The sequence below is a fragment of the Tiliqua scincoides genome, chromosome 16 (genome assembly GCF_035046505.1).
Source record: "Tiliqua scincoides isolate rTilSci1 chromosome 16, rTilSci1.hap2, whole genome shotgun sequence".
NCBI classification, from domain to species: Eukaryota; Metazoa; Chordata; class Lepidosauria; order Squamata; family Scincidae; genus Tiliqua; species Tiliqua scincoides.
Genome location: NC_089836.1, coordinates 3,205,198 through 3,232,096, shown reverse-complemented (window position 1 = coordinate 3,232,096; position 26,899 = coordinate 3,205,198). Strand labels below are relative to the sequence as shown.

The following is a 26,899-nucleotide window of genomic DNA, read 5'->3' as shown; positions in this document are numbered from 1 at the left end:
ATACACATACACATACACATACACATACACATACACATACACAGTAATTCTGTGGTGTTCCGCTTTTGATCGTTTAATTATGATTTTTTTTCTTCCCATGGCCTTTGAAAAAGCCAGAAAAGGCAAACCGTATTAGCTGATCGTATTGGCCTGATATAGCTAGCACAGAGAGTCACACTGAATAAATGCCAGGTGTCCAATGGTTATAGCCACTGAGTTACAATCCATTCACATGAAACTGACGGGTGCCAAAAAAAGAACTGGGATAAAATTGTCTTTGTCTACCACACTTGGTCTGAAAAAGCTGCCCCATAAATTGTTCCTGTTTCCCAACTGTCATTTGCTGCTATTTTAGATAAATATGTATGGTAGAGTGTGCATGTTTTTGTTTTTTTTAAATCTTTTTGTTTTAAATAATTGACATTTTATTTATTAGCTGCTGGTGTTTCTTCAAAGAAGGGTATACTAGTTTTTTTTCAAAACACACATTAAGAAACTGATTCTGCTTAGTGTTGCATGCAACAACCTCCAGCTGCCAATATCTATTGCAAAGAGGATGTACACAAATCTGATTTGCACAGCCCTGACTACTGGAGCAGGTGGAATGTACACTGTGATGGACAACTAACTGGAGAAAAATGTTACTGTTACTCTAAAGGCAAGTCTGGAACATTTTTAGCAGAGATCTCTTTCCACCACATATAAAAAAGAGAGCAATAATACATTGCCAGAATTCTGCTTGTAGGGTAAGATTAGGGCTAAGGCCACTTCTCCCCAGCACCATATACAATCAGCTCTCCAACTGAAACCACAGAATGGTTCTGCCTGGAGCTTCAGAGCAGGAGAAGGCTGGAGACCACAGAGCCACATCTAAAGGTTTTGGCTCCATCTGGACCAAGCAGCTCTTTAAACTTGACACTGCTGAACAGGCATGAGGCTGAGCTGGAGACAGGCTGGTCAAGCTTCAATGCCAAAATGGCTCTCTGAGAATAATGCCACTGGTCTCCCTGGCAGAGGCCAACGATTTGGGGTAAGGCTCACAAAGCAAGCTGCCAGATCTGTAAAGCCAATCAAATCAAACAAACTTAAAAAGTGAAAACAGGTGCCGATGAGGATGCAATTCCTATGCCTGACTGCAAAAAGGGGAAACACAGTGTAGAGAGAAGGGATGAAAAAGGCATTGTAAAGAGATCCAGGTCACTCTTACTTTCTCCAACTGCTTCTGCTGTGCGGAGAGGGAGGAAAGGGTATGCTCCAGCTCAGCTATCCTCTGGCGAGAGGACTGCAACCGAGCCGCCAGGTCCTCGGCTTCTCCTGCATGTGTGAAAACAAAGCAACGCAATCCAAGCAAGCAGATGGGCAGGATCTGACCACCACTTTAATTTATACTTAATGAGCTTATTCTAATTATGGTCCATTCGAACAAACCATGACCAACCAAACCATGGTTTCAAATCCTGGCTCACATTTGGACCAGCCCCACTTAGAACAAATCACCATTTCTCAAGTTTAACTGCAAAAGGAAACCGCAGCTTATTCAGAACTGAAAACAGTAGTTTTAAATCTCTTCTGGCAGACAACGAAGAAAAGGTGAGGAAGGAGTACGCCATGTTGCCCATTCGTAATACTTGAGAACAGCCATTTTCAACCAAGGTGCCATGGAGCACTGGTGCGCCATGAATGGTCTGCAAGTGTGCCACTGCAGTTGGGGGGAGGGTCATTTTTTAGTAGGGCTATTGGGGGATGTGAGCCCCCCCCTCCCAACAGCACGGTGTGCCTTGTCAATTGCTAAAAAACTGATGGTGTGCCTGGACAATTTTAGTATCTTGTCAATGCGTCATGAGACAAAAAGGGTTGAAAATCACTGCTCTAAAGCATAGGCTTAAGGTGCAAGCTCATACATCCCTATCAGAAGTCCCACTGGTGGAGCTTATTCCCAGGTGCGAATAGGGTTGCAGCCTTAGATCATCATCTGCACTGGCCTTATATTAATGTTACCCCAGGCTGGGTCACTGGTGCAAATGCTTTGGATGGGGGGGGCAGTCAAACCCCCCATAGAAGAAACACCTTCAGGTTCTACGTGCTTTTGAAAGCAATCACAGGAGAGCAATGGCAGGAAAGGATAAGCCTTCATCTCTGGTTGCTGGGCTTCCCGGAGGTTCCTGGGAAGAGGAAGCTGAAAGCAGAGTTGCCCACTGTGGGAAAGGGAGATGCTGGACTAAACGGGCATTCGGTTTGATCAAGTTTCCCTATATTGTAATTTCTTGTCCAAACCCAGCATTTAGACAAAAATGTTTCATTCATGTTGACGGAGTAACTGCTGAGCTACAGAAGAGACGAGAACAGGAGCACTTCCTAATTTGTTAATCAAGAGGTCCAAGATGCCAACCTGATTTCTGCCGAGCGGCCTGTTGTGTATGGGCGAGGGCGGTCTGCAGTTCGGATTTCTCAGAAACCAGGATCCCTATGGTCTGAATGTGGACCTTTAAGAGAAGCATACAACAGCAGGATTAATCGAGGGGTCACGGGGTCAGCGACGGGGTGTACGTTTTGCATGTACAAAATCCTACATTCAACTCTCCGTATCTGTAGTTTATTATTTTAAATAACGTATACGCCGCTTTTCGCCCACTAAGGGACTCAAGGTAGCTTATCAAATTGAACTTTTAAAAATACAGAAAAATAGTAATAAAAAAAAACCTGCACAATACTGCAGCAGATTAATAAGAGGCGATAAAGAAATCAAGAGGACCCAGAAAATGCCTACTGAAAAGCTAAGGCCTTTAGTTTCTAATGAAACAATAGCAAGGAGAGGAAGAGGCATACAATGAGTGACATGGAAGAGCCACCACTGAGAAGGCCCTTTCACGCATCACCATCAGCCTAGCATCAAAGGATAGCAGGACACCCAAGTGAGCCTCTCTTCCACATCTTAAAGGGTAGATTCATTTCAAAGACTCAGCCAGCGAAACTTTAACGGTAATAACCAGCACCATGAATCAGACCCAGGGAAAAAAACAACAACCTGATATCCAATGTTGCTGAAACAACAAAGACAAAGCATGGTCATCAAGTGCTGCACCAGTCAGGACCTGGGCAGCTTAGATGGCTTTCAAAGCAGACTGCTTTTAGTCTAGATCAGGGGTGTCCAAAGTTTTTGGCAGGAGGGCCACATCATCTCTCTGACACCGTGTCAGGGGCCAAATTAATTTACATTTCAAATTTGAATAAATTTACATAAATGAATATATTAAAGATGAACTTATATGAATGAATGAAGGTCTTGCAGTAGTTCAAGGCCTATAAAAGGCCTTGCACAAAGCAAGGCTGGCCTTTCCTTTCCTGCTGCTACTGCATCACAGACATGAAACTACAAGCAGTGGAGGAAGCCCTCATTCCACAGCTCACTCGAGAGGTCAAAGAGTCGCCCTCACGCTGAGAGCAGTTGCATCAGGCCAGTGTGGGCTCCAACAAATCTCTGGAGGGCCAGAGGTTCATTGGAGGCTAGGGGCTCCCTGAGGGCCACATAGAGAGTCCTTGAGGGCCGCAAGTGGCCCCCGGGCCGGGGTTTGGACACCCCTGGTCTAGATGCTAGACTAAATGGGTGTTTGGTTTGATCAGGCAGGGGTCCTTTTATACTCCTGTTAAAAGGATCTCCTGTATAAGGGTTAAGGAAGTCTCCAGCAGGTTGACAAGGAGAGCAGCTGCCTCTTATCAGAGACAATACTGAGCTAGGGTTCACCAACAGTACTCTTACTCAAGGCAGTTCTGTGCATAAATGGTTGCAACCTTCATGCACAAATGAAGTGCTGCTGGGTACAATCTTCATACCACAACAGCTGCCCAAAAGCTAATTCACAATTTATTTTATGTTCATTGCCCGAGTCTTTTTGGCTGGAAGGCAGCACCCAACATATTCATTAAGTGAATCAGAAGCAGGTGTCTTTCCCCAAATGCAACAGCCACTCATGGGCTTCAGAAGGCATCCTGAAACTGCTGAGCTAGGGCTGAAACGAGATACTAAAGCGCTGCTCACCTGTAACTGCTCTCGCAGGGCCGCTTGCTCCTTTGAAAATTTCTGCTCAAACCCCTTCTTTTCCTGCAGAGATGCAAAGTAGCCACATCAGCACCAAAAACAACCCCTAACAGGCTAACAACCCCTCTGTCCTATGACCGATGCTCAACTCAGTGGGCTCCTCCACTGAGTGCAGTTGGGAACAAGCACCAGGGAACTGGCACTGAAGGAACAGCTCTTCAAGAATTGCCCCTCCCAGTTTGTCTCTACTTTTGTCATTCACATTTAGTTGTATTGGGTAGCTTGCGTTGCCCACACTTTGGTCCACCACTGCAGATATTTGGCCCACAGGCATGTGGAAATGTTATGCAGGCTTAAGGAAGCGAAAAACCACTTTAAACCCATTTTTGCATGGCCCACAGGTGTACACATTTGGTCCCTGTCGCTATGGGTAGAAACGCCTTAGGAGTGCTAAACCCTCACCAAAAAGATGGTTTCTGGGCAGGCCCAGCCCACAGATAAGGCGAATTAAAGCCTCGGGCAGCGGACTGATGGGGTGGTGCCTGCCCCAACACTCCTTGGCTTACCACAGCCTGGAATTGGAAAAAAGATGAAAACGAAACAGAAGAGGAAGTATCGAAGAGAACGGCAGGCTACAGCATTTCTGACACTGTAGCCCATGTCTCTCTCCTCTCCTCCACAACCCTTCTTCTTCCACTTCATTTGCTTCTCTTTTGAAGGCAGAGAGGGAAGAGGAGAAAAGCAACAGAGGAAGCTGCTGGCAGGGGGAAGCATCTGGTGTGCAATCTGGAGTGCAGGATATTACCTTCTCCAGGAGATTCATAGCCTCTTGGTTCTGCTGTTTCTGCAGAAGGAACAAAATCGATGCATCAGCATTAAGCAGAGCTGCCTGAACTTCCAACTTTCCCCAGCTGGTTGGGGTGCCTATGCCAGGCCAACGCAAACAGCATCGCTACACAGACTTTTTGACATTTCTTACGTTTTATTAGAATGGACACACCCTAGAACTCTGAACATAAATGCAAGGAAATGTCCTAGGATCAGTGGACTATCCTGTCCCTGTTTCACAACAGGGATGCTTAAGCAATAACAACTCTTCTCACCCGTATTTTAAAAGCTGCCACACAAGTTTATGGAAGAGAGTCTCTATGCATCATTTCATTAAGACAGGAAGGATCCAGTATTGCTCAGATATCACCTCTTACTAAGGCAATCAGTTGGGTGGGTCAGCACTGTGCAGAAAGTGGGTAGTTCTGGAGAACTCAAAAGTCTGAGACTTTAACCCCGCTTACCCAATGGACGGAGGCATCCAAAATGGGCCAGCTGTCTCACTGGGTCTCTTTACAGGCACAAAACACGACCAAATGCCAGTTGCAATGCAGATAAGAGAGAGGATTTGCTGACTAATGGTGGAAGGGCTTTGTACTTCAGCAGTTGTGCAGCTGAAGGGCAAAACACTGGAAGAGGAAGAGCAGATCATATCCTGGGGCGCATCATACAAGAGGCAACTAACTGCAAAGGGAGATTCTGTCTAAAGCTAGGCCGACAGCCACAGGCTCAGAGTGCTGCCAGTGGCCTCTGAACTTTCCTTGCTTGGTACTAGAGGAGAGATTCTGTCTCCTCTCGTCTTTCATGAATGTCACAGTTGACAGAACTGCTTCCTTTGGTGAAGGCCATTTTTATGCATCCTAAACCATGCCTAGGAAAGGGGTGCGGGGAAGCACACACAGATGGCTCTGATACTAATAGTGAGGAAAGAATGCAGATCTAAGAATGCAACACAAGTCCCTTGTAATTACTCTAGACAACACAGGGAGATCTAGGAATGCTCACGGCTGCAACGCATTACACAAAACCAATGGACATGCAGGGTCCAACAGAATGCCACTAGCTTCGTTTTACAATTCAAAGGGTTCCATGTTCCTCGCTCTCATTCCTGGAGAGGAAACACTAAAGGTGAGGCTGAAAAATATCAGATGGACTTTTTTATTTTATTTTAAATACTGCGATTATGAATTGACATTCCTCTGCAAATAACTCCGCAGACATGGGGTTGTCCACCTCAAAAATAATGCTCTTGAAAATCGGCCTGTGACGGGTATATCTAGGCACATATTTTTCCAGCTAGATGTGAAAGTTGTGTGTTTCTACGCAACCTTTAGAAAACCAGAAGAAAGCCTGAGGGTACAAGATGACTTCCCCTGATAACTCATATCAGCGCATGATTAATCCCTACAATTAATCTCTACAATCTATATGATTAAGCTATATTAATCTTCTATCTATCCAACGTCGCTGCCACAAAGTGTGTAGTGGCCATTAGCTTCAATGGCTTTAAAAGAGAATTAGACAAATTCACAGAAAACAAGCTGATCAATGCACAGTAGCCTTGATTGCCAAACAACAGGGTCAGTGACAGTATGACTCTGAATACCAGCTGCAAGGAAGCAACAACCAGAGAGAAGTAGGCCTTCTCCATGAAGAATACTTGGAAGCAACTGATGGCCATATGAGAAACAGGATATTGCACTGACTAGATGATGCTTGCACCTGATCCAGCAGGGTTCCTCTCATGTGTTCTACGAATCCTCTATTTTTATGGCGCAATCCCATGCATGTCTCCTCAAAAATAAGACCTACCGAGTTCAATGGGACTTATTCCCAGGTAAGCATGCACAGGACTGCAGCCTCAGTCCCTATCAATGAAAATGAATCAAGTGAAATTTCAGCAATCAAAACTCAATTTTAAAAAAATCAAATATGCTTAATTTGTCCTTTTCTTTTTCTCTCAGAGGCCTAGGTTTCCTTGTAAGAGGAGAATTCTAGACATCCAATAATAAAACTCTTCAAACCGCTGCTTGCAGGCAAACAGAGATAGCCACGTGAGCAGAATTCAAACAAAGGGCATTTCATTGGCCCACCTTCAATGCTACAAAAAAGGAAAAATAAAAAGGGGACACAAAGAAAAGAACAATGCAGCAAAAATGAAGAGAGGCCATGCAATGAGTAGGAGAGAATTATACGAAGGAGGTGGGGTGGGGAGAAGCATTTCAAAGAATGCAGGGCTGGCTGAACACGGGCTGTACACATTCCTAGCCATATTAAGGGCAGCAAAACAAGGAGCAGGAGCAGCAATGACCCATGCAAGTGAGAAGACAAGCAGGCTCAGTGACAGTGCTGGGGAAGCCAAAAAGATGGCCGCACGTTTTCCCTGCGGCTGGAGCCCAGCACACCTCGCCCCAAACTCCTCCGGAACAGATTCGGTGCCGTTCAAGTAAGGAAGGTTCAGTGGCCTGCTCCAGCATCACAGGGAGCCCTATTTTAAAGTCACTCTCAACGCATGCCCCAGCCTGCAAAGACAGCAAATGTCAACGGTTCCCAACACATCTTGCAGACCCAGGCCTGTCATCAACATTCCCATTACGCAACGTTGATGGGGGTAGAAGGGCAATGCGGAACCCCAGTGCCCGCCGCTTCTCCTCTCCTGGCCTCCCTGCTCCACCCTGGGCATAAATCCATTATCAAGGTGTTTAAGGCGCTGCGTTCTCTATCAGCTTTGTTTCCCGCTAGTCTCCAAGCATCCACCTCTCCTCATAACACAGGAAAAAATCCTAGCTATCAAGGCATTCTGTTCGTCTGCCTTGACTACCATTCTTCTAGGCACCTATCAACCAGGAACCTCTTGTTCTCTTCCCATGAGGCTTCTACACAGATGGAGCATGCCCAGGGGAAGGTGGTGAACTTTCTGGGATAGGTAAATAAGAAGGCCGTGCAAGTGTTCAGGCACAAACTTGGCTCAGAGCTCCCAAATGAAGCCAATATCTGACCACTATGGGCCACATCAACCAACTGTCCCCAAAAGAGGCTTGGGTGGGTGCAAGTCCCACTGAACAAAGTACATGCGTGTAGTACTTCTGAGTACGTATGTGTAGGACTGCACTGTTGCTTCCCTTTAAGCCACCATGCGAAAACCACCTCTCACTGTGGCACTGTAAAAGAACCCAAGACCCTGCCAACACCCAGGAAGCAGAGGAGAAGGGAGGCAAAGCCAAGCAGGCTGGTCTGGCTGTTTCTTACCAATTCCTCTATCTTTGTACTGAGTTGTTTGTTTGTTAGATTGCTGGAGTCTAGGGCTACTGCCAGCTCCTGGTAACGCGTCTGATGGGCGCATGCAGACAGGAGGAGGAGGAATAAGAGTAGAAGAGGGGAGAAAAAGCAAATAATTAAAATAAGAGACAGAAAATCATTAACATCACAGTTGAGATCCTTTGCGGTATCCCTCCCTGCACCCAAAACACATCCTCTCAAACTGAACACCAAAAAAGTGAATGAGGTTTCATTAAACTCTTCAGAATCCAGTCTGGAAGCCACTGCAGAAGCCTCCCTCTAAATACCAACATAAAACAGAAATGTGTGCTTTTCTATTTCTTAAAAAGAAGCAGCCGGTCCTTGCAGCTGAAGCACAACAACTGGATACTCCACTGAATTATTCAGAGCAATGCTAACTGGCAAAGCACCCGCAGACTTACCGCCATCTCTTTCATATCTGCAGAAGACGTGGCATTCTCCCCGTTCACATAGGCTGTGGGCTGCAAAAGGGTAGGTATTTGTCACTGTCACACGCAACTGCCGAAGCATACTGTATTCTACTGCGACATGTCAACATGAATTCCCTCAGCAACAGGGTGACGCGACTGCTGAATTAGATAATTGGAGAGCCAGACCGAGCTCAAAAGGTAATTTAGTCTCACCCCCTATATTGCAAGGGGAATCTTTCAGGCACACTTTTGTTCTTGATTCAGTTCTTCCTACAATCACTTCGATTGTAGCACACCACAAGCAGGGAGCAAGAGGCACTAAGGGATGCAATGCCAGAGGCATCAGTAATACATTTACTACACAGCCTCTACAGGAGTAGCTGTGTCAATCTCTTGGAGCAAAAGCTCTGTTTTGTGGCACCTTAAGAATTGACACGTTTGTCAGAATGTGTGGGCTTGAACCCACCCCATCAGATGGATGAAGCACACAATACTGGCTACCAAATATTTCTTCCACCCCACAGACCTTTTAATCCTGCCACAGAGAAAGGAAACATTAGTGGATGCAACTTACATCCAGATGATGTAATTTACAAACAGATGAGCCAATCTCCCTGCTAATCTCTGCTAACTGGGCAGAGGCACTTATTCAAGTGCACTCTTATAATTAGCAGGGGGAGAGTAACTTATACATCTTTTTAAAGCCTTCATGGGACATTTACTTACATGATTTTCTCTGTAAACTGCTTCGGGAACTTTTTTATTGAAAAGCAATATATAAACACCATAATAATAATAATAATAATAATAATAATAATAATAATAATAATAATAATAATAATAATAATAAGGCCAACACAAGGGATATGCAACAAGTTCCATTGGCCACTGCTTCAGAGTGGTTCTGGATCACAGTGCTAGAGTGGGTGGGAGCCTTTGCATGCAAGAGCCAGCCTTACTTTTCTTCTGTCTTTAGGAATCTTCCTTGTATTTTCTCCCCTGAGTATTCCCCAGGAAGCAAAGCATTTGGGGGCTTTTCCTCCCCTGTGGTTTGTGTCACTCCTCCCACCGCAAGGTTGCAACCTTCAACAAACCTCCACCTTCTTTGTGGGCAGTCCCTCTTTGGCTACAATCCTCTCATAGCACAGGGTTGGGGATTTCAGAAACAGAGGGAGAGTGTTGCTACTGAGCCTGCCATTTGTGTACTGGTGCATCTGGGATGTCAGAAACTGCTGTTTGACCTTCCAGCAGTATCTAAACTAGGTTCTAGTTATAAAGTGAAGGAAGAAAGAAACGGAGCAGGTGGTTTTAGGGTAGATGCGCTAGTAAACCGCAAACTGAATACGAGCGTCTCAGCCTTTCAGGAGACACAAGACACAGGTTTTATTCCCCCTGCAACAGACTAACACAGCTACCTCCCTGGAACTTGAGCCTCTGATAGGAAACAGGCAGGATTTTTGGAACATCAAAGCATGCACGGCTTCCTGAGGAGCATGCCAAGAACACAGCTGGTATCTTACCAGTAAGATGGGAGAGAATTCTCTTTCCTGAATCCCATTCCCCCCCCAGTCACGCACACTTTCCACTGACCACATGACACACTCAAAACACTGTTTCTGCTTCTCAGCATCAAACATACCTTACTGTTTTATTGTCTGGCTGCAAAGCCGTCTACAATTACAAAAATATCCCTGAGCTGGCTCTTTTGCCTGCACTCAGGCATAAAAATAACTCAAGCAGGACAAATTAGAAAAAACGTGGCTGTTACCTGACTGACCATGCCGTTAAGCTGCTCAGAGAGCTGGCGGAGACTCTCTGTCAGTGAGAGGGACCTAGAGAAGGAGCAAGACGTGTTTTTTAATAAGGGGACCTGGTGACCCAACAAATATGCACTGCTGCCTCACACTGTTCGGAGGCAAACCACAGGCCCACCTTACTTATCACGGACTGCGCTGACTGGCAGCAGCTCTTCAAGGTTTCAGGCAAGAAGAGTCTTTCTCAGCCCTACCTAAAAGATGCCAGGATTGAACAGGAAACAATCTGCACGTGAAGCACAGGCTCTACTGCTAAGAGTGGGTTTCTTCCCACAAACCTTGTATTTGGTGGGCAATGTGAAAGCAATGTTAAGGACAGAGAATAATCTCTCACCTATTTTCTTCCAAGGCATTTTCATGATCAGAGTCATAGATCTGTGGAATAAAACAGAAGACCCATTAATACCAGAAATGATATATGCATTCACACACGACTCCAGAACAGACGGAACCTGCCCTTCCCTCTTTAGAAAACATCTTACAGCATCTACTGCTTCTTCATTTATTTGGCGTGTTGCTTGAATACAGAAACCGAAGAGCAACATGTGGACTCCTGCCACAATGTGCGGAACTGAGCAGCAAATTTAAAAACTGGATTCTGGAATTTGCAAGATTATACGAAGGGCTCAGTGGCTACGCAAAAGTGTTTAGAGAGCCCTTTGCCTATCACTGCGCTAGACACAGCTGCTCACACTCCTAGTGATGCAATCAAGAAATGACTGCTGATGGTGAGGAAAAAAGGGTCTCTCAAGACACTGCCAACCCCCTCATAGCTATAGCGGGACTAGCCTGCACAACAACTGGAAACTGCTCCTGCCCTCAGCTTGTCATACATGGACTTGCCTTCGTCTAGCACATGAGAGGCGCTGGTTGGATGTTCAGTACAGGGGAAGTGAACATTCACAAACCTGTGACAGCTGCATGCTGCCAGGAGCTGGAGCGGCAGAGCTAGGCAAACTGTTGCTGTTAGACAACGCAGGGAGGCCAGCAGCGAACTGTTCAGCATTATGAGTGGCAACATCACCATCACAGTATGCCTGTCACAAAACATACCACAGAGGATTACAAGCACCATGCAGGTGAGGGGGACAGAGATGAGCACGCTCAAGCACCATTTCTGCAAGCACTTTTCCACCCAAGATGCAAATCAACACACCGGTGCTCTCCCCAGAACAAAGCCATGTCCACAATTATTGAAACACAAATAAAAAAACTTTAGTCTTTTCAGTGATGCTTGGAAGCTTCCTGCAGAAGTTAGTGCTTGCGACCCACTAGGAGTTGGTATTATACAGGTGCCAGGTCTGCTGTAAAGGTGGAGGGCAATGCCAGGCTCAGGTGAGGCAATGTTAAACTGCTCCATCACACTTGTGAAGCATACGTCTCTAGGAAGAAAGTGGACTGGTAGGGAGGAACGATAATGAGTTAGCAATTGCGCAAGCCTGTGTTGAGCCCGGGGGGGGGGGGGAAGCTTCTCTCAAGCTGCTGATACTTATTTCCTGGGCCCTACAGCTGGTGGTCAGAGACTAGATTCAGTTCCAATGTAAAGGGTCATATCACTGGTTCATTCAGTACCAAATTGGTACCTACGAGGGTCTAAAAAATTACAACACCCAAAGATAATCTTGGAAAGAGACAAACTGGTTAGCTGGGCCATGAATGAAGTTCTACGTATACAAGAAGAACGAGAGAGAAAATATGGGTCTTCTGCTTCCAATCTGGATTGCTGTCATGCCTCTGGTGCATGCCACTGTCATGCCTCTGGTGCATGCAAACTTAGGGGGATTTGAGGTGCTCAGAGTTCTTGGTTCTTGAACCCTAAAGCCCTCAAGACCCAGGATTCTGAATATTTGTCCCCAACAGACAATACAACAACTTGGTAAAAGAGATTTTAGTTTATTAAGTACATAAGGTTACATAAGGCAGCAAATGCCAGAGGCATAAACATCTAGGAAACATATCAGCAATAAAATAATAAAGCTAGCTGGCTAGCTCTATTAATCCCTATCTCTCACCTGGGTCAGTTACTCTTGTAGATCTCTTAGCTCCAGGCTACCTGTGAGGCCAGGTGCCCATGGTGGACAATGGAGCTCACGGCGTGCAGGATGTTGCACCCAAAAACTCTGCCCAAGAAGAACCGGACACACCCCTTGGGGCACTCATTAGTATACTTCTTATGCTAATAGTACTGAGTACTTATTTCAATTGTCCAATCAGAAACTTTTGAGGATAGAACCTTCTCAGAGTGGGTCTGATTGCTAACCCTCCTAGTTCTTACCCCTCCCAAAGGAGATTCCTTTCCGGCACCCCTCAGCTGCATTCCTTTCAGGCACCCCTCAGTCTACTGTTAAACATTCCAATGGGTTGTAATTCTTGTTGTCTGTCCTTTCTGGCCAGCAAAGGAGAGACAACAATCTTTTTGTTTGTTTACTCACATTCTCGCAGCTAGGAACTGCGAGCCACTTCTCCTACTGACTTAGTTTGGTTCAGGCTTCACATGCTAACCTAGGCCTAAACTGTACATATTCATGACAGCCACCTACAAGTGCATATTGTCACATTTGAATAAACTTAAAATGTTGCTAGAGTGGTCGGTACTCCACTTCTCAAAGCTGGCATCCACTTTCAATCTTCATTCAATTCTTTTATCCCAGTATACCAGTGTACAAGGCCACAGAAGAGACTCTAAGGCTCTTATCAGCTTTACAAAATGCACACCTGATCCTTTGACACTTCCTACAAACTATTCTGTGCAATGAGTCGGTCAAAAGTTAAAAAAAGTTTATCCTCCAACAGAAATCTCTTAATTCTGGGGCATGCAACAGAGGCTTTAGGGCAAACTAAGATTATGTGCATAGTTTTAAGAGTGCCAAAAGTCCAGCCTGCCCCAGCGCATGAGAATTAGTGTGCTTTTCCCTCAAAGTTTGTTGTGAAAGGTCTATGGGCCTGGAGGCAAGAGGAATCTTCCTGCCTGTGGAGTAGAAGGCATCAATAAGAATATTAGTTCAGCTGCCTGATTCAGCTTTCCTGGCCTAGGAGTGTCCAAAAACTATTTAGTCAGCATTTTCCTGAATCAGGTATTGTCCTAATAAGAACCTTCCCTCTTGGCAAAAGCTCTAGTCTGAAGAGGGTAATAGGACCTTCAGTACTGAATAGCCTTTGGGATTGTACCATTTATCAGGCAACTGTAGGGTGCAAAGTATTTTTCACTCCATATTTCATTTATCCTCACAGCCTGTGAGACAGGTTGATATTTCCCATTTTACAAATGAAAAATGGGACACAGAAAGCTCAAACTGCCTAACGTGTGTCAGAGAGTTTATGAACCAGGCTTGAAGGTAGGTTTAAACACTCAGACCATTGAATCCACCTGACTGGCTGGGTAATAACTATTTAGACCGAAAGCTCTCAGACTGTATGTTAGCACATCATTCAAGATATGCTTCTGGGCACAAAGGATCATTTCAGTCATAAGTGCAAAAATGGCAAATATCCTGAGACCAAATGATTTCACTGGGCAAACAAGAACATTGTGCTTCACTAAAGGGTAAAGCTTTTTTTCTTTTTCAACCTACACCAAACTAATTTGAAAGACTCAGGTCGATACTTTACTATTGTTCTTCATAAAGAAGGGCTCTGTGGTTATTACATTAGAGTTGGAGAACTGAGAAGGAAAATACCATCTTTCTCTATTTAACCAGATCAAAGTTTCTTGGGCTCAAGTCTAATAGCCTCATCTGCAGATCACACTTGCAAGTCAGGTAGTGTTTTATTTAGAAGCAACCAAAAGCACCTCAGTACAAAAATGATTTTCTGAGTTCTACAACACTCCTCATCGGGCAGATGTTAAGCAAAAAGACAGGAGTGAGTGGGGAAAGGGGCACGAAGCAGGAGCCCTAAGAGTCTGCAGTTCACACAACCTAAAGATGGAATTTAGGGTTATAGTGTGAGACAGTTGGAACACAAAGGGCTGCTTCTTCGACAAGGGAACCAAAAACTGGCTGATCTCTACTCTCCACCCAATATTCTGGAAAGACTAAGCCTATAAATTAAACTCCAGCATTAGTGTGAAACTGACCATTTCCTTCCAAGTCAGAGAGCAGGAAAAAACATGAGCAAAAAAGCAGACTTTATTTTTTCAGTACTAAGAGATAAAGGTAAGATGTTACACTCTGAAAGTCAATTGACGTTCTGATTCAATTGAAACAGGAGTCTCATGAAACTTGCCCTCAATTAATACACTGGCTCTCATGAAATATCATCATTGAGGTATATCTGACGGACCCTATATAAAGTGCAAATCCAGTCATTCTGACTCAGAAGCCACTAGAAAATATAGGAAGATGGACCTTTGCTATGTGCTCTCTTTTAATTGGTTGATTTCTCATATAAAAGCACAAGTTGCCTATTAAAACTCCAACAGGACTATATTTTGCCTGCAGCAGGCTATTGAGCTGAACATCAGAGTAATCTATTGCCACAAACAGTTCCATTTTTTTTTGCTCCTGGTCAATATTATTTTGGTGCTTGAATGGAACAGATACTTCACTCCAAAATAGCTCCTGTAAACCACAAGTGTTTGGAGGACAGCTGACAACATTAAAAATAAGGTTTTAGTTAGGGGTTTCTGCCTTAACAGAGAAAGAAACACATGATTTGTTCTATACTCCTAATACATTTTTACACACAATTTTTTTAAGGCAAAGATTCTTAAATTTATTGATCAAACATAGTAGAGACTGCTCAGGAACCCTTCATACCTCCAGCTATTTCCAACAAGCCGGTTTCTATCATAACCAGTATTTTCTTTTAATTGAACGGAGTTTGGGCTAGTGAAAGCCACCCAAAATCAAAGTTTGTTTTTCCTAATACATATGCCTGCCAGAAGCCTTTGACAGTATGAAGAATACAAACATAGTGGAGCTGATAAACATTTGACAGGAAAGTATATATAACTTCCTGACTCTGCTGAATGTACATTACTTCCCAGACTAAATCACACGTGCAGGTTTCATCAGCTGTCAAAACACAGACAGCTTGTCTTCCAGGTCAACTATCTGATTAAAGATCAGTAAGAACATGCACTTCAACATAAAACAGTGTCATGAAGAAAAGATCAGAAATGAAGTAGTAAAGCTAAGTCTGTAGTCCACCAAGAACAATGCTGCCCGTGCACTGATTCACCATTGCCCTGGAAACTGGGGCTTGTGCTCTCCAGCCAACCCTTCAGAGATGCCTGGAATTATTCTGAAGCAGCTGCTCTCTGCAAGATTATCTTAAAAATCTAAGAGCAACCCTACTTCACATTTGTAATCTGAACCAAGTCAAGGGAAATGCACACAGGAGCAACAAGAAAAAAAAAAGCATGTTAAAAATAGCTTGGTGTTAATGATAGCAACAGTCACACAACTGACAACAAATGAGACTCTCTAGCCCACCCACCCCAATAAACAAAACACACACAAACCAAAAACCTAATTTTTAAATAACTGAAGCATGCAATATGGACAGCAAGCCAGCTGGACAGATTCTGAAAACGACCTCACCTTCCTCTTGTCCAATGAAGGTATGGCTACCCCATTGGAGCGGTTAAGGTCTGACACCAGCACCTTCAGAATGTTCTGAATCTAAAGGGGGGTGAAAGAAAAGGGGAAAGAGAAACAGCTGAGAAAAGGGACAGAATCAGAACGTTGATCAGATGGGTTCCCAGAGCCAAAGGGACAAGGAAAAAAGGTAAACGGATGAGATCCTAAGAGCACTGAAAGGAAAACAGGTCCCACTGAAATAAATGGAACTGACTGGCACGCAATCTCTCAGTCAAGATGAACTCCTTCATCCAAAGGCAAATGCAAAAGCATCCTTATTAAGCATCTCCAGGAGACTACCACAGGGCCAAATACTCATTTCTACTGAGTTGCCTAGCTTTGTATAGTTGTTCAGTTTCTTGCCGTGTCAAAGGCAGAATGTTCAAGCAGAAAGTGAAAAAACTGGAGCACAGAAAATAGTAAGCCACTCACATTTTCAGGGGACTCCCTGCCGTCATTCGTCGGAGTCTCCGGTCTACTTCCTTCTTTACCTTTACGTTTCTTCTTCACTGTAGATGTTGACCCAGGGCTATTTTTCTGCTGATATTCCTTCAGCTGAGAAAAGGAAGATAAACTTGAAGTCCAGCTTAAAAAGTCCTGCCCAAAATCATGGGCTGAAATAGAAAACACTTTCAGAAGGGGATTAGAAAAAAAGATTCAGCATGTTTACTGGGTTTCACTTTTGTTCTCAAGATGGGTAACATGCAACTCCAACAAACAATAATATGAGAGAGAGAGAGAGAGAGAGAGAGAGAGAGAGAGAGACCAAAACAAAAATGAAGACCACAAATTACAGTCCAGCTACACTAGGCATCAGGCAAGCCCAAATACTTGACAAAATAAATGGGTCCTCGGTATTGCCTTAGATCAGGGGTGCCCAAAACCCGGCCCGGGGGCCACTTGCGGCCCTCAGGGACTCACAATCCGGCCCGCAGGGAGCTCCCAGTCTTCAATGAGCACCCGGCCCTCTGCAGACTTGCTGGAGCCTGTGCTGGCCCGACGCAATTGCTTTCAGTGTAAAGATGGCTGTTTGACCTCTCGCATGAGCTGTGGGACCAGGGTTCCTCCACTGCTTGCTGTTTCACATCTGTGATACAGCAGTGGCAGTGAAGGAAAGGCTGGCTTTGCTTTGTGCAAAAACTTTTATAAGCCTTGAGCTATTATTGCAAGACCTTCAATCACTCATACAAGTTCCATCTCTAATATATTCATTTATGGAAATTTATTCAAATTTGAAATGTCAATTAATTTGGCCCCCAATACAGTTTCAGAGAGATGATGTGGCCCTCCTGCCAAAAAGTTTGGACACCCCTGCCTTAGATGCAGGAAGAGGAGTAGAGAGTTCCATATCCAGGGGACCACCAGAGAAGGTCCTGTACTGCACAGTGACATGTGGTTTCAAAAAGGGTTTTCTATAGTTGACTTGAACTTTTCCCCAACAAACTTTGGCTGCATACCAGCTGTTAACAGATGATACAATTTAGATATCTATTATTATTGGTCATTCTATTTCTTTATTGCCCACCTTATCTTCAAAGATCAAGGTGTGCAATAACAATTCTTCATTTCTTTTATCATCTCAGTGAAACAGAATAATCACCACTCCCATTTTACACTTCTGGCAAATGTGGCTAAGATAATTACATGTCAAAATTTCCCAAATATGCGTGCAATCTGAACTCTGGCTTCCATCACTAAGCCAAAGAAACTGTCTACAAGTCTATACTAGATCTTTTGGACTGTGGGAATTTATTATTTTACTTATTTACAAATTTATACCTCCCTGATGGGCATTCAAAGTGGCTAAGCAAATTATGAAGACCTAAGACTTTGCAGTAACTGAGAAGACTTTGCAGTAAGACTTTGCAGTAACTGAGACCACCATCGGACATGTCATCAAACTGCATTATGCTGCCTAAACCCTCCCTTCCCTGGTGCACAACTCTTCATACTGATAACCTTGGATAAAATTCTCACAACTTTGAAATAATGATATGGGAGGGGGGAAAAAAACCACAGTCTACTGGTATCAATGTAACAGCTATACAATACTATTTTTTCCTGACATAATAAGGCAATCACTAAGATTACAAGTAAATTAAACTTCAAAAAGATGACTGTTCTGTTTACATAATTCCCATTTGTTGTTTGTTCACAAATATCATAACAGGCTAGTGGGCTGTAGGTATTATACCAGTAGAAAATCATGTCAACAAGTTCCTGTATATTTTAATTATGCATTCTTTTGCTTGCACAATCCTGAGTCCCTTCCAATTTCTCCTCTAAAACACTTTTTGAGCAATACTTTCCCCAAATACCTTAGCTTCATGTTTTTTGCACCCTTTGCTAGCAGGTAATCCCTCACCCCACGGTCTTCCCCAAGTTTTCTACAACTTTAGCTATTATCTCCAGTCTGTTTATTCACCTAGCTGCAAGCCTGAGGAAATTAGGAAGCTGCTTTACACAGAGTCACACCCATTGATTCAACAAATTCAGCAGATGACAACATCATAGTATGATAACAGATGACATCATTACCGATGACAGTAGATGACTGACTGACAGCAGCTCATCAAGGTTTCACATAGGATTGTTCTGCCCTGTCTGAGGATGTCAGGGATTGAACCTGATACCTTCTATGTCCAAGGCAGACGCTCTTCCACTGAGTGACGGCCCCCTCCTAATCTTGTGATCCGCCAACATGAAAGCAGCTCACCAGACATGTATGGCAGCCCAAGGATTCAATACAATTTTGGTTTCTGCAGTCTGGCCTGGACTGCAAGAAGAGGGAAAAACTGACAAGAACCTGGGCAAGTCACAATGCAAGTCTGGTAGGCAGCATTCACAGCCTGGTGCACTGTGATCATTTTTCCTACTGTAAAACATATCATCCCTACTCTGATCAGATGATATGGCTTCTGTTGGTGGAGCCCATAAGTTTTGCCTAGTACCAACTACACTGTTAAGTCCAAAGATGCGAAGTAGCAGCACTGCTACAAGATTTCCATCCAAAAAACACACTCACAGGCTCTACGGAGTCCTAAGGATTTGATACCACTTAACATATACACATGCAACAGATGAAATGCAAGCAGTTTGGGAGCGAACTCTTATTTTTTAATCAAACTTCTTCATTAAGAGTCCATTCAAACTGGATTTTCCCCCACCAATGCACTAGCTCCCTCACAGTGTTTAGTTTGACTCCAGCCCCACAAGGGTAAACCAGCCTGCAGTACTACTTTACAAAACACATTCTTCACATAAATTATTTCGCTACATCCCTACAAATCCAAACAACAAAGTCAATGAAACCAGCCCTTCCAGTTTTTTTTATCCATGTCTCAGGAGAACCAGAACTGGCAAACATTGTAGTCACAAACATGGCAAGGCCTGGATGCTAGCCCTACACACGTTAACTGGGAAGCCAGTATGCCAAAATTCAACACAACAGACTCTCAAGAAGCTCTGCATAGGATTACATCCCTAATTTGCTACGAATAAGTCATCAGAATCTGACTTGTGTATTTCACCAGGACTTGAGAAACCACCAAGACATTATCTTTGGCAAAACGAAGCTATGAAGGTCATTAGAAAGGAGAGATTGACTGCTGTGAATTAAAATGAAATCTGAAGATTAAACTTGGCACATATTTTTGTGCTACCTTGAGTCAGCCTGATGAAGCTAATTATATTGCTTCTCTCCACTGGCCTGATTATCAGAAACCCATTTCTGCCCAGCCCACAGGTTTACACATTTGATCCCAGTTGTATATATGCAAAATTGGGCAGAAATGGCTTGATTCTAAATATTTTTGTTTTGCTGTTGCTGCTTCCTTAAATGTGGATGTTTACAGTATATGTTTTGATTTTATGCAAGGCATCTTGGGAGCCCACATCAGCTATCCTTCCTGCACAGCAGATGCAAGACATACCATGAAGCAGGGTGAAGCTGCTGCCTCACAACTCTGCTGGCAGTAGGATGGTGGTGGACAACTAACCTCCTCCTCCATGATGACACTATGTTCTTTCTGCAAATGCCTCCCAGAGCAGCCAAATAATCCTAACACCGCAATCTTGGATGGGGATTTCTCCCTGCAACCTCAGAATACGGTGAATCAGGGGAGCATGGAAGAAAGTTTTTTCCAAAGAGCTATGATTGGGGGGGGGGGAGAGTAATCTCTTTAAAAATAGAAGTGAGAATGGGAACTCTCTCTCTCTCTCTCTCAATAATTACTATACTAAGTTTCAATTGAGAATCTCCTGTCAGGTCAAGTGTTTTGCTAAGCCAGGGCAGTCAAATTCATTTCATACAGCAGGCCAAAAAGCATTCATGATGCCTGCTGGGGCCAGAAGTGATGTTATTAAGCAGGAAGTGATGTCATCAAAGCAGGTCATGACCAGAAATAAACACTTTATTTCTTACTTAGGAACTCATGAGTTGCAAACAACAAAATATGTAAATCCTGATCATATTTTCAAGATACTGGAGAACCCACGATCATGTGGGCTGCCCTTTCAACAGTGGAGCATAGGACGGCAGCTGAAAGCAGATGATGGTGCTGCTGGGAGAACCCAAGGGCTAGATAAAGAGCTTCCAGGGGCCACAACCTTATGTTTTACACGCCTGTGCTAATCTGTGATGTTTCTACATAGCTTACAGATATAGTATACCTACATTTCTAAAATACAATATAATAATATTGAAGAAAAAAAACACTTTCTGAAGTGTTTAATGAAATATAATACACGGCAGAGGTGGGTGGGGGTGAATCTCATTCCATGCATTCAATGGGTATCCATAAGAGGGTATTCACATACACACAATAAACCTATGGCAAGGGTCCTTTCTCAGTCATTCAAGGAATATGTCTAAAATGCCTTGGAAAAAGAGGTCCTGCCCTCAAACATATTAAACCTATAGGAGGTGGATATTCTTCCATGCATTTAAGATGGGTATCTAAAAAAGTTATCTAAAGAAGAAGATCTTCCCCCACACTAAAACTACATTGCAAGGGGGATCCTATTTCTAGAGTATTTCATGGGTAGTCCCCTCACATACTAAACCTACAGGGAGTGGAGAATGATATCCCCTCTCAGGTCTCCAAGGGACATTTCTAGGGCATTGCACTAAACTGTAAACCCCTCGGGGCAGAGACCTGCCCTTTCATTCTGGGTAAAGCACTAGGTACATGCTTGGAGCTGTTGGCAACAAGAGGTTTCCTGGGTGAAGTGGGGTCTTCTCCCCCCCTTACACACACACACTAAATCCATCCTGGGGGGGCTGAGCTCCTCCCCCAGGCATTCAATGGGCCTACATGGAGGAGGCCAAGACCCTCCCTCAGGCCTCCAGGGGGCCACTTCTAAGGAGCTCCCCAAGACTGGCAAGCCCCTGGGGCAGAGCCCCCAGCACAGCAGCAGGGCCACAGGCAGGAGCCTCCCCCTCCCCACCTCCACTGGGGGGGCGGGGGCAAAGGAGGACCCTCCCCCACCAAGGGGCGTGGCCTCAGATGGAGGCTCCTCCCCCTCGAGGGAGGCTCCTCCCCTCGAGGGGGCAAAGCCCCCCCACCCAAGATGCGTGGCTCCTCCCGGCGAGGCCTGTCAGCAGCCGGGGCGGGGCGTGCCTGGCCCGAGCAGCCCCCCAGAGACGAGGCCCGGCCGGGCCGCCCACCTCACCTTCTTCTTGGCCGCGGCCAGCTTGCTCTGCCTGCTGCCGTCCGCCATGTCGCAGCCGGGCCCGGGCCACGTCAGCCCGCCGAGGGAGCCGGAGAGGGCGAGGGACGCGCGAGGGGAAGGCGAGCAGGCTCCGCCCCGCCTCAGCGCCGCCTGCCGAGCTGGCTCCCGGAGGGGGGCGCCACCCTCGACCGAGCCGCGCATGCGCCCCCTGCCGGGGTGCACTAACTGCGCGTGCGCGGCACTGCGCAGGCGCCGACGCCTTCCCGCCATTTAGTCGCCTCGGCTTTTCCTCAGAACCTTCCAGGCACAGGCGGCCCCCGTGACGTCACCACAGTGGTTCTGCGACGTCACAATAACACTTAAAATGACTTCATCGCTTTAAAAAACAAAATGGGGGTTATATTTTAGTGCTGCACAAGTGACACCATATGTATGTGTGCTGTGTATGGAAACACATACATATGTATATATGTATGTATATGTACATACGTATGTATGTATATGTATATATATATATGTGTGTGTGTGCATGTGAATATATGTATGTGTACATATGTATGTGTACACACACGGACAAACATATATATATAGTATGTATATATATATATGTGTGTATATATATGTATATATACACATATACACACACACATATCTACACATATCTATATACATACCCATATACATATATATACATATACACACATATGTATACATACTTATACATACACCCACATATCACCCACATATATACATACACACATATATACACACACACACATGTATACATGCGCATATACACACACACACACACATATATATATATACATACATACATACATACACACACACACACACTTCCCAGCTCTATGGAAGAAGCATTTCCCATGCTCACTAATGCAGATTTCACAAGAACAGACACCTGGCAGGTGAAGGAGCTGGAATTTCAGGTGCAGCCTCAGCCCTTCCCTCTGAGTCAGGGTTGAATCAGGTTTGCACACAGGCCGGCTGCTGTTGCGAAATGCGGGCGCTGCTTTCCCCTGAGTCGAGGCAACCCACCCGGGGAAACCCCAACAGCAGAGGGCCTTGGATCCATTCTCCAGTTTGCTGGATTTAAGCAGGGACGTGCCGGGGCCACAGCACAGAGACTCAAGTCGGCCTGAATCTTTGCCCCCCCCTTACTCGAGTCACCCACAAGTCATAATGGCGGCCACCACGACTCATCCAGAGCCATTTTTCGAGTCATTTCGAGTCAGGTCCAAGTCTTTTTGAAAAGCAAGCAGGCACACACACAAAACAGAGCCACAAGCACCCAAAAAGGGGACTTGAGCCTTGACTGGATGCATTGTGGCTGCATCAGTGCTGGAAAGTTGGAGAGGATTGGACCCTGAGTCATCCGAGTCCCAGCCCATCCCAGGATTTAAGGCAGATTAATTTTAGTGCAGTTATGGGACACCTAAAGCGGGAGGAGTGGTCTGAGACTTGAAAGCACAATCCTAAGCATGTCTATGCATATCCCATTGTGTGCATATAAATCTGGCCCTGGAGCAAAAGCACAACGACCGAAAAATGTGGGTCTGGCTTAAGGATGTATCACATCCGGGACCAGCTTCCTATCTTGTGATGCTGGTGAGACGTGCTTGCAAACGTGTTCAGTTTAAATCAATTTTATTTTCCAGAATAATGTATTTGCATTGAGGTGGGAGCAACATTGTTTGTTTATTTAAGAAATTTTTATCCTGCTTTTCCAATAGGATAGAACAAAAACCCGCCACACAGCACATTGCTGGGTTATGCTCCCAAACCCCATAAATAATTCCTTGATTCCTTGTAGGAAGCCCAAAATCGGTTGTTGCAAAGAAAATCACAGCTATATTCCAATAAAAATGAATGAGCTGCAAAGACTCCAGCTCCTTATGTGCACCTTTGGCAAGGAGACAACCAATGCGCTCTTTCAAACCACTCAGCAGAAAAGAAGCCACCCTCTTTGGCAAAGACTACAGAGCCCAGCAGACCACAAAAGAGGGGAACTTGCGTGGCTTGCACATCCCTGCATGCACTGCAGATAGTGCACCCCCCCACTTCCTCAAACTACAAGTCCCAGCATGCAAAAGGAAGGGGGTGTTGCAGCTGTGGCACTATCTTGCTAGGCGACCTGGATAATCCAGGACAAGCAGCCCCCTTGGACAAGGGGTGGGATGAGAGCCCAGGAGTGGGGAGACCCTCGCCTAGACCCTTCTTGAGGAGGTACAAGTGGGTTTAATCCTGGGAGATAATGATAATCCCTATACTGGAGATGGGGAAGACTGAGAGAGAGTGGCTTGCCTTAATGCCACCTAGGGCACAATCCTAACCCCTTATGTCAGTGCTTTCCAGCACTGACATAAGGACAATGAAGCTCCAAAGTAAGGGAACAAACATTCCCTTACTTTGAGAAGGCCTCTGTGAGTGACACCCAACTGCAGGATGCAGCACATGTCCCATTGGTACCACTATGCCAGTGCTGGAAAGCACTGACATAGGGGGTTAGGATTGTGCCCTTAGTAAGTTTGGGCAAAGATCTGAAGCAGGAAAATCTTGATTCACAGCTCAGTGCCACTAAGAGACATCACTTCTCAAACTGTTTCCTTCTTGTTTTCACTCAGGACCCCCACTGGAACCCGGAGAGTCTGCAATGCCAGTTTCAAATCCCCAGTAAGTGTGTCTGTGCTTCACTCCAGCCTTAGTTCCATCTGAAAAGTTGATTTTGCACCATGTTTTTTGAGGGATGGAGACCTGTATTCTGAAATCCTTGGCAGAGGGAGCCCTATGGAGACCACAGCTAGCATGCAAGCCTTTAAGATGCTCTGTCCCATTTTCATGCTTCTTTTGGCAACTGTGAGGGCCTGGAAACCAAACTTCATTTTAAAAAAAGTGACAGCTCATATTCTTATGAGTCCGATGTTGCCAAGATGATTGGCAAAACTTCAGCTCCTGCAGGTCTTTTCGGAGTAAGGGTGACATCTTTTCTGTGGTTTTGGATGATGTTTCTGTGCAGGCTTGTGATGTGTGATCTGTTTCTTACTACCTGCAGACCTGATGCTCAGTCAATACACATCTTCCTTAGATTCTTGGCATCTCAGCCAGTGCCAGAACAGTGGAATGTTAAACACCATGTCTTGCTTAACAGGTCCCATCTCCGAGGGTCGGTCGGTCTGACCTTGTCAATAAGGAAAACTTGCAGCGTGAAATTGAAGAGCTGAAACTGAAGGATCTTACTTTGGACCAGGAAATAGCACAGTTGTTGGCTGAGTACGTATTTGGACCAGTTTGCCAAAGCCAGTGCAATTAAAGATGTATTTACAGATGTATTAGGAAAAAGAGGAGAGGTTTGTGAATCATTGCTGACCCTGCTCTGAATAAGGTAGAACCATAGAGTTGAAAGGGACCAAAAGGCTATCTAGTCCAACCCCCTGCATGTAGCAGGAAATATTCCTAGAGCATTTCCAGCAGGTTCCTATCAAGCCTCGCTTGAAGATCTCCAGGGAGGGAGAATCCAGCAGCTCCCCAGGTGGGAGGTGATGATCTCAGGTGGGTGGCAGCAGTGCAGTTCCCATCCTTTTGTTCGGAGGCTCAAACCTGCACAGTTTCAATAGTGGTTTCACAGTTTCACAACTGAGCACAAGTATTGCTGTGCCACTTTCTGCCCCTCCTCTTCTTCCCATTGCCTTGGAAGGAGAGAAGGGGCAGAACGATGGAGTGATAGCACAGAACGGGTTCCAGCTCTTGAGCAGTTGAAGGCCTCTGTTCTAAGACAGCGGCTTTCATTAAAAAAAAAAAGTCCACAGTGATCAGGCTTAATTATGCTGCTCCTTTGACCTGACTCTTTTTGCTGTTTCAGGGGGTACACAGTGGATGAATTAGATGCACACATTGCTCTGCTCCATGAGTACAATGAGATGAAAGACACAGGACAGATGCTGTTGGGCAAACTGGGTAAGGGCAGACTGGGAACTCAGGGATGCTGAACTGATGTGCAACACTTTAAAAATCTTGCCCTTTGAATTCCCAATGTTTCTTCCCTTTGTATTACCTTCAACCCATCCTGTACCCTTATCTTTACTCAATTAAAAAAAAAAATCTTGTCCTTTGGAGGAAGAGTTGGGACGGCTCAGTTTAGTATATAAATACTTCACTGTGAGGTTTTCATTGCTACAAACTACTGAGTAAGCATGGTGACCCCCAACTTCTTGATCCTACAGGATTCTTGTCTGTGGCCTCCATGAACTCCTATGTTGGGGATCACGTTTTGGGCCACAGCATAACATTCTTTATGGATACCAACAGGCTGAGTATGTTCTGTGTTTTCTCTCTTCAAGCGGTGATCAGAGGGGTGACCACGAAAGAGCTGTACCCTGAATTTGGCTTGGACCTCAGTGACTAAAAAGAACATGGAACATTACAGCCAGTGGACCAACAAAGTAGTGGGAACACAAGAATTACCAGTTCAATTCTTTGAAGATACCAATGGAGCACCAGTTTCTTGTTCTATTTTAAGGGACTGATGAGTTTTATAAAGTATGGATGTTCTCTATACCAGCCAGGTTCAACTAGTGAATGTCTGTAGAATAGCCTGGCTTATAATAGCCCTTCTTAATTGATCTGCTAATTCTTGACCACAGTTCTGTTGCTCGTAGAAGCTGGACTACCAGGCTGCAATGTACTGAGAAGCTCAGTGTAGTATTGCATTAGACATTCAGACTTTGAACACACCTGAATGGAAGTGACTGCAGTTCTGTGCCCTTCAAGGGTTGAGCATTTCCTGTCTTTCCCATAAAGAAAATGAGTTCAGGGATGTTCCCTGTTGCCAAGTTTTTGCAGCCCTAATAATTCCACCCAGGCCAGCCCCAGCATCTTTCCCAATGCAGTGACATAAGTTATTTTTTAGCAATAGGTAAAACGGCAAATATGTAAATGAACAAGAGGGTGTGAATAAGAAACTTAGCTTAGAAGGGTTAGTAATGGTGGAAGAAGGAAACTGACCAGGAGACCAGCTTGTCTGTGAAAGCTAGGCACATATGCATGTAGTGGGCTGGTGAGCCAATTCCTGAAAAAGAATGAGATGCAGCCTTGTTTGCTCGCAATAAATATTAAAACACACTCGTGTGTTGGTCTGGTTTTAGTTCAAAACAGGATAATAGGTAGCAGAGGAATAAAAGCCTTCTCACAGCAGAACTGCTGCTGAAAGAATGTACTAGCTGAGATCATGAAAACAATGGA

At 44.8% G+C, this 26,899-nt stretch overlaps 2 protein-coding genes across 2 annotated transcripts in view; one reads left to right on the top strand and one right to left on the bottom strand.

Moving 5' to 3' along the window:
• Positions 1 to 21,815, bottom strand: part of GOLGA2 (golgin A2) — a 34,141-nt gene extending 12,326 nt beyond the window's left edge. Inside the window, exons 1-12 of the mRNA XM_066610603.1 lie at positions 21,644 to 21,815; positions 16,403 to 16,525; positions 15,932 to 16,012; positions 11,297 to 11,425; positions 10,723 to 10,763; positions 10,343 to 10,406; positions 8,566 to 8,625; positions 8,114 to 8,194; positions 4,842 to 4,880; positions 4,037 to 4,099; positions 2,390 to 2,483; positions 1,208 to 1,314 (exon numbers count right to left, since the gene is read on the bottom strand). Of these exons, the coding sequence (XP_066466700.1) occupies positions 1,208 to 1,314; positions 2,390 to 2,483; positions 4,037 to 4,099; positions 4,842 to 4,880; positions 8,114 to 8,194; positions 8,566 to 8,625; positions 10,343 to 10,406; positions 10,723 to 10,763; positions 11,297 to 11,425; positions 15,932 to 16,012; positions 16,403 to 16,525; positions 21,644 to 21,691 (930 nt within the window). The 5' untranslated portion in view covers positions 21,692 to 21,815. The remainder of the gene's footprint in view (positions 1 to 1,207; positions 1,315 to 2,389; positions 2,484 to 4,036; positions 4,100 to 4,841; positions 4,881 to 8,113; positions 8,195 to 8,565; positions 8,626 to 10,342; positions 10,407 to 10,722; positions 10,764 to 11,296; positions 11,426 to 15,931; positions 16,013 to 16,402; positions 16,526 to 21,643) is intronic.
• Positions 21,816 to 22,843: 1,028 nt separating this feature from the next.
• SWI5 (SWI5 homologous recombination repair protein) lies at positions 22,844 to 26,779 on the top strand. Its single transcript, XM_066610865.1, has 6 exons — positions 22,844 to 22,891; positions 23,706 to 23,893; positions 24,286 to 24,334; positions 24,810 to 24,931; positions 25,521 to 25,615; positions 25,999 to 26,779. Exons 1-6 carry the CDS (start codon positions 22,844 to 22,846, stop codon positions 26,061 to 26,063), a joined length of 567 nt encoding a protein of 188 aa, XP_066466962.1. The 3' UTR covers positions 26,064 to 26,779.
• Positions 26,780 to 26,899: the final 120 nt, after the last annotated feature.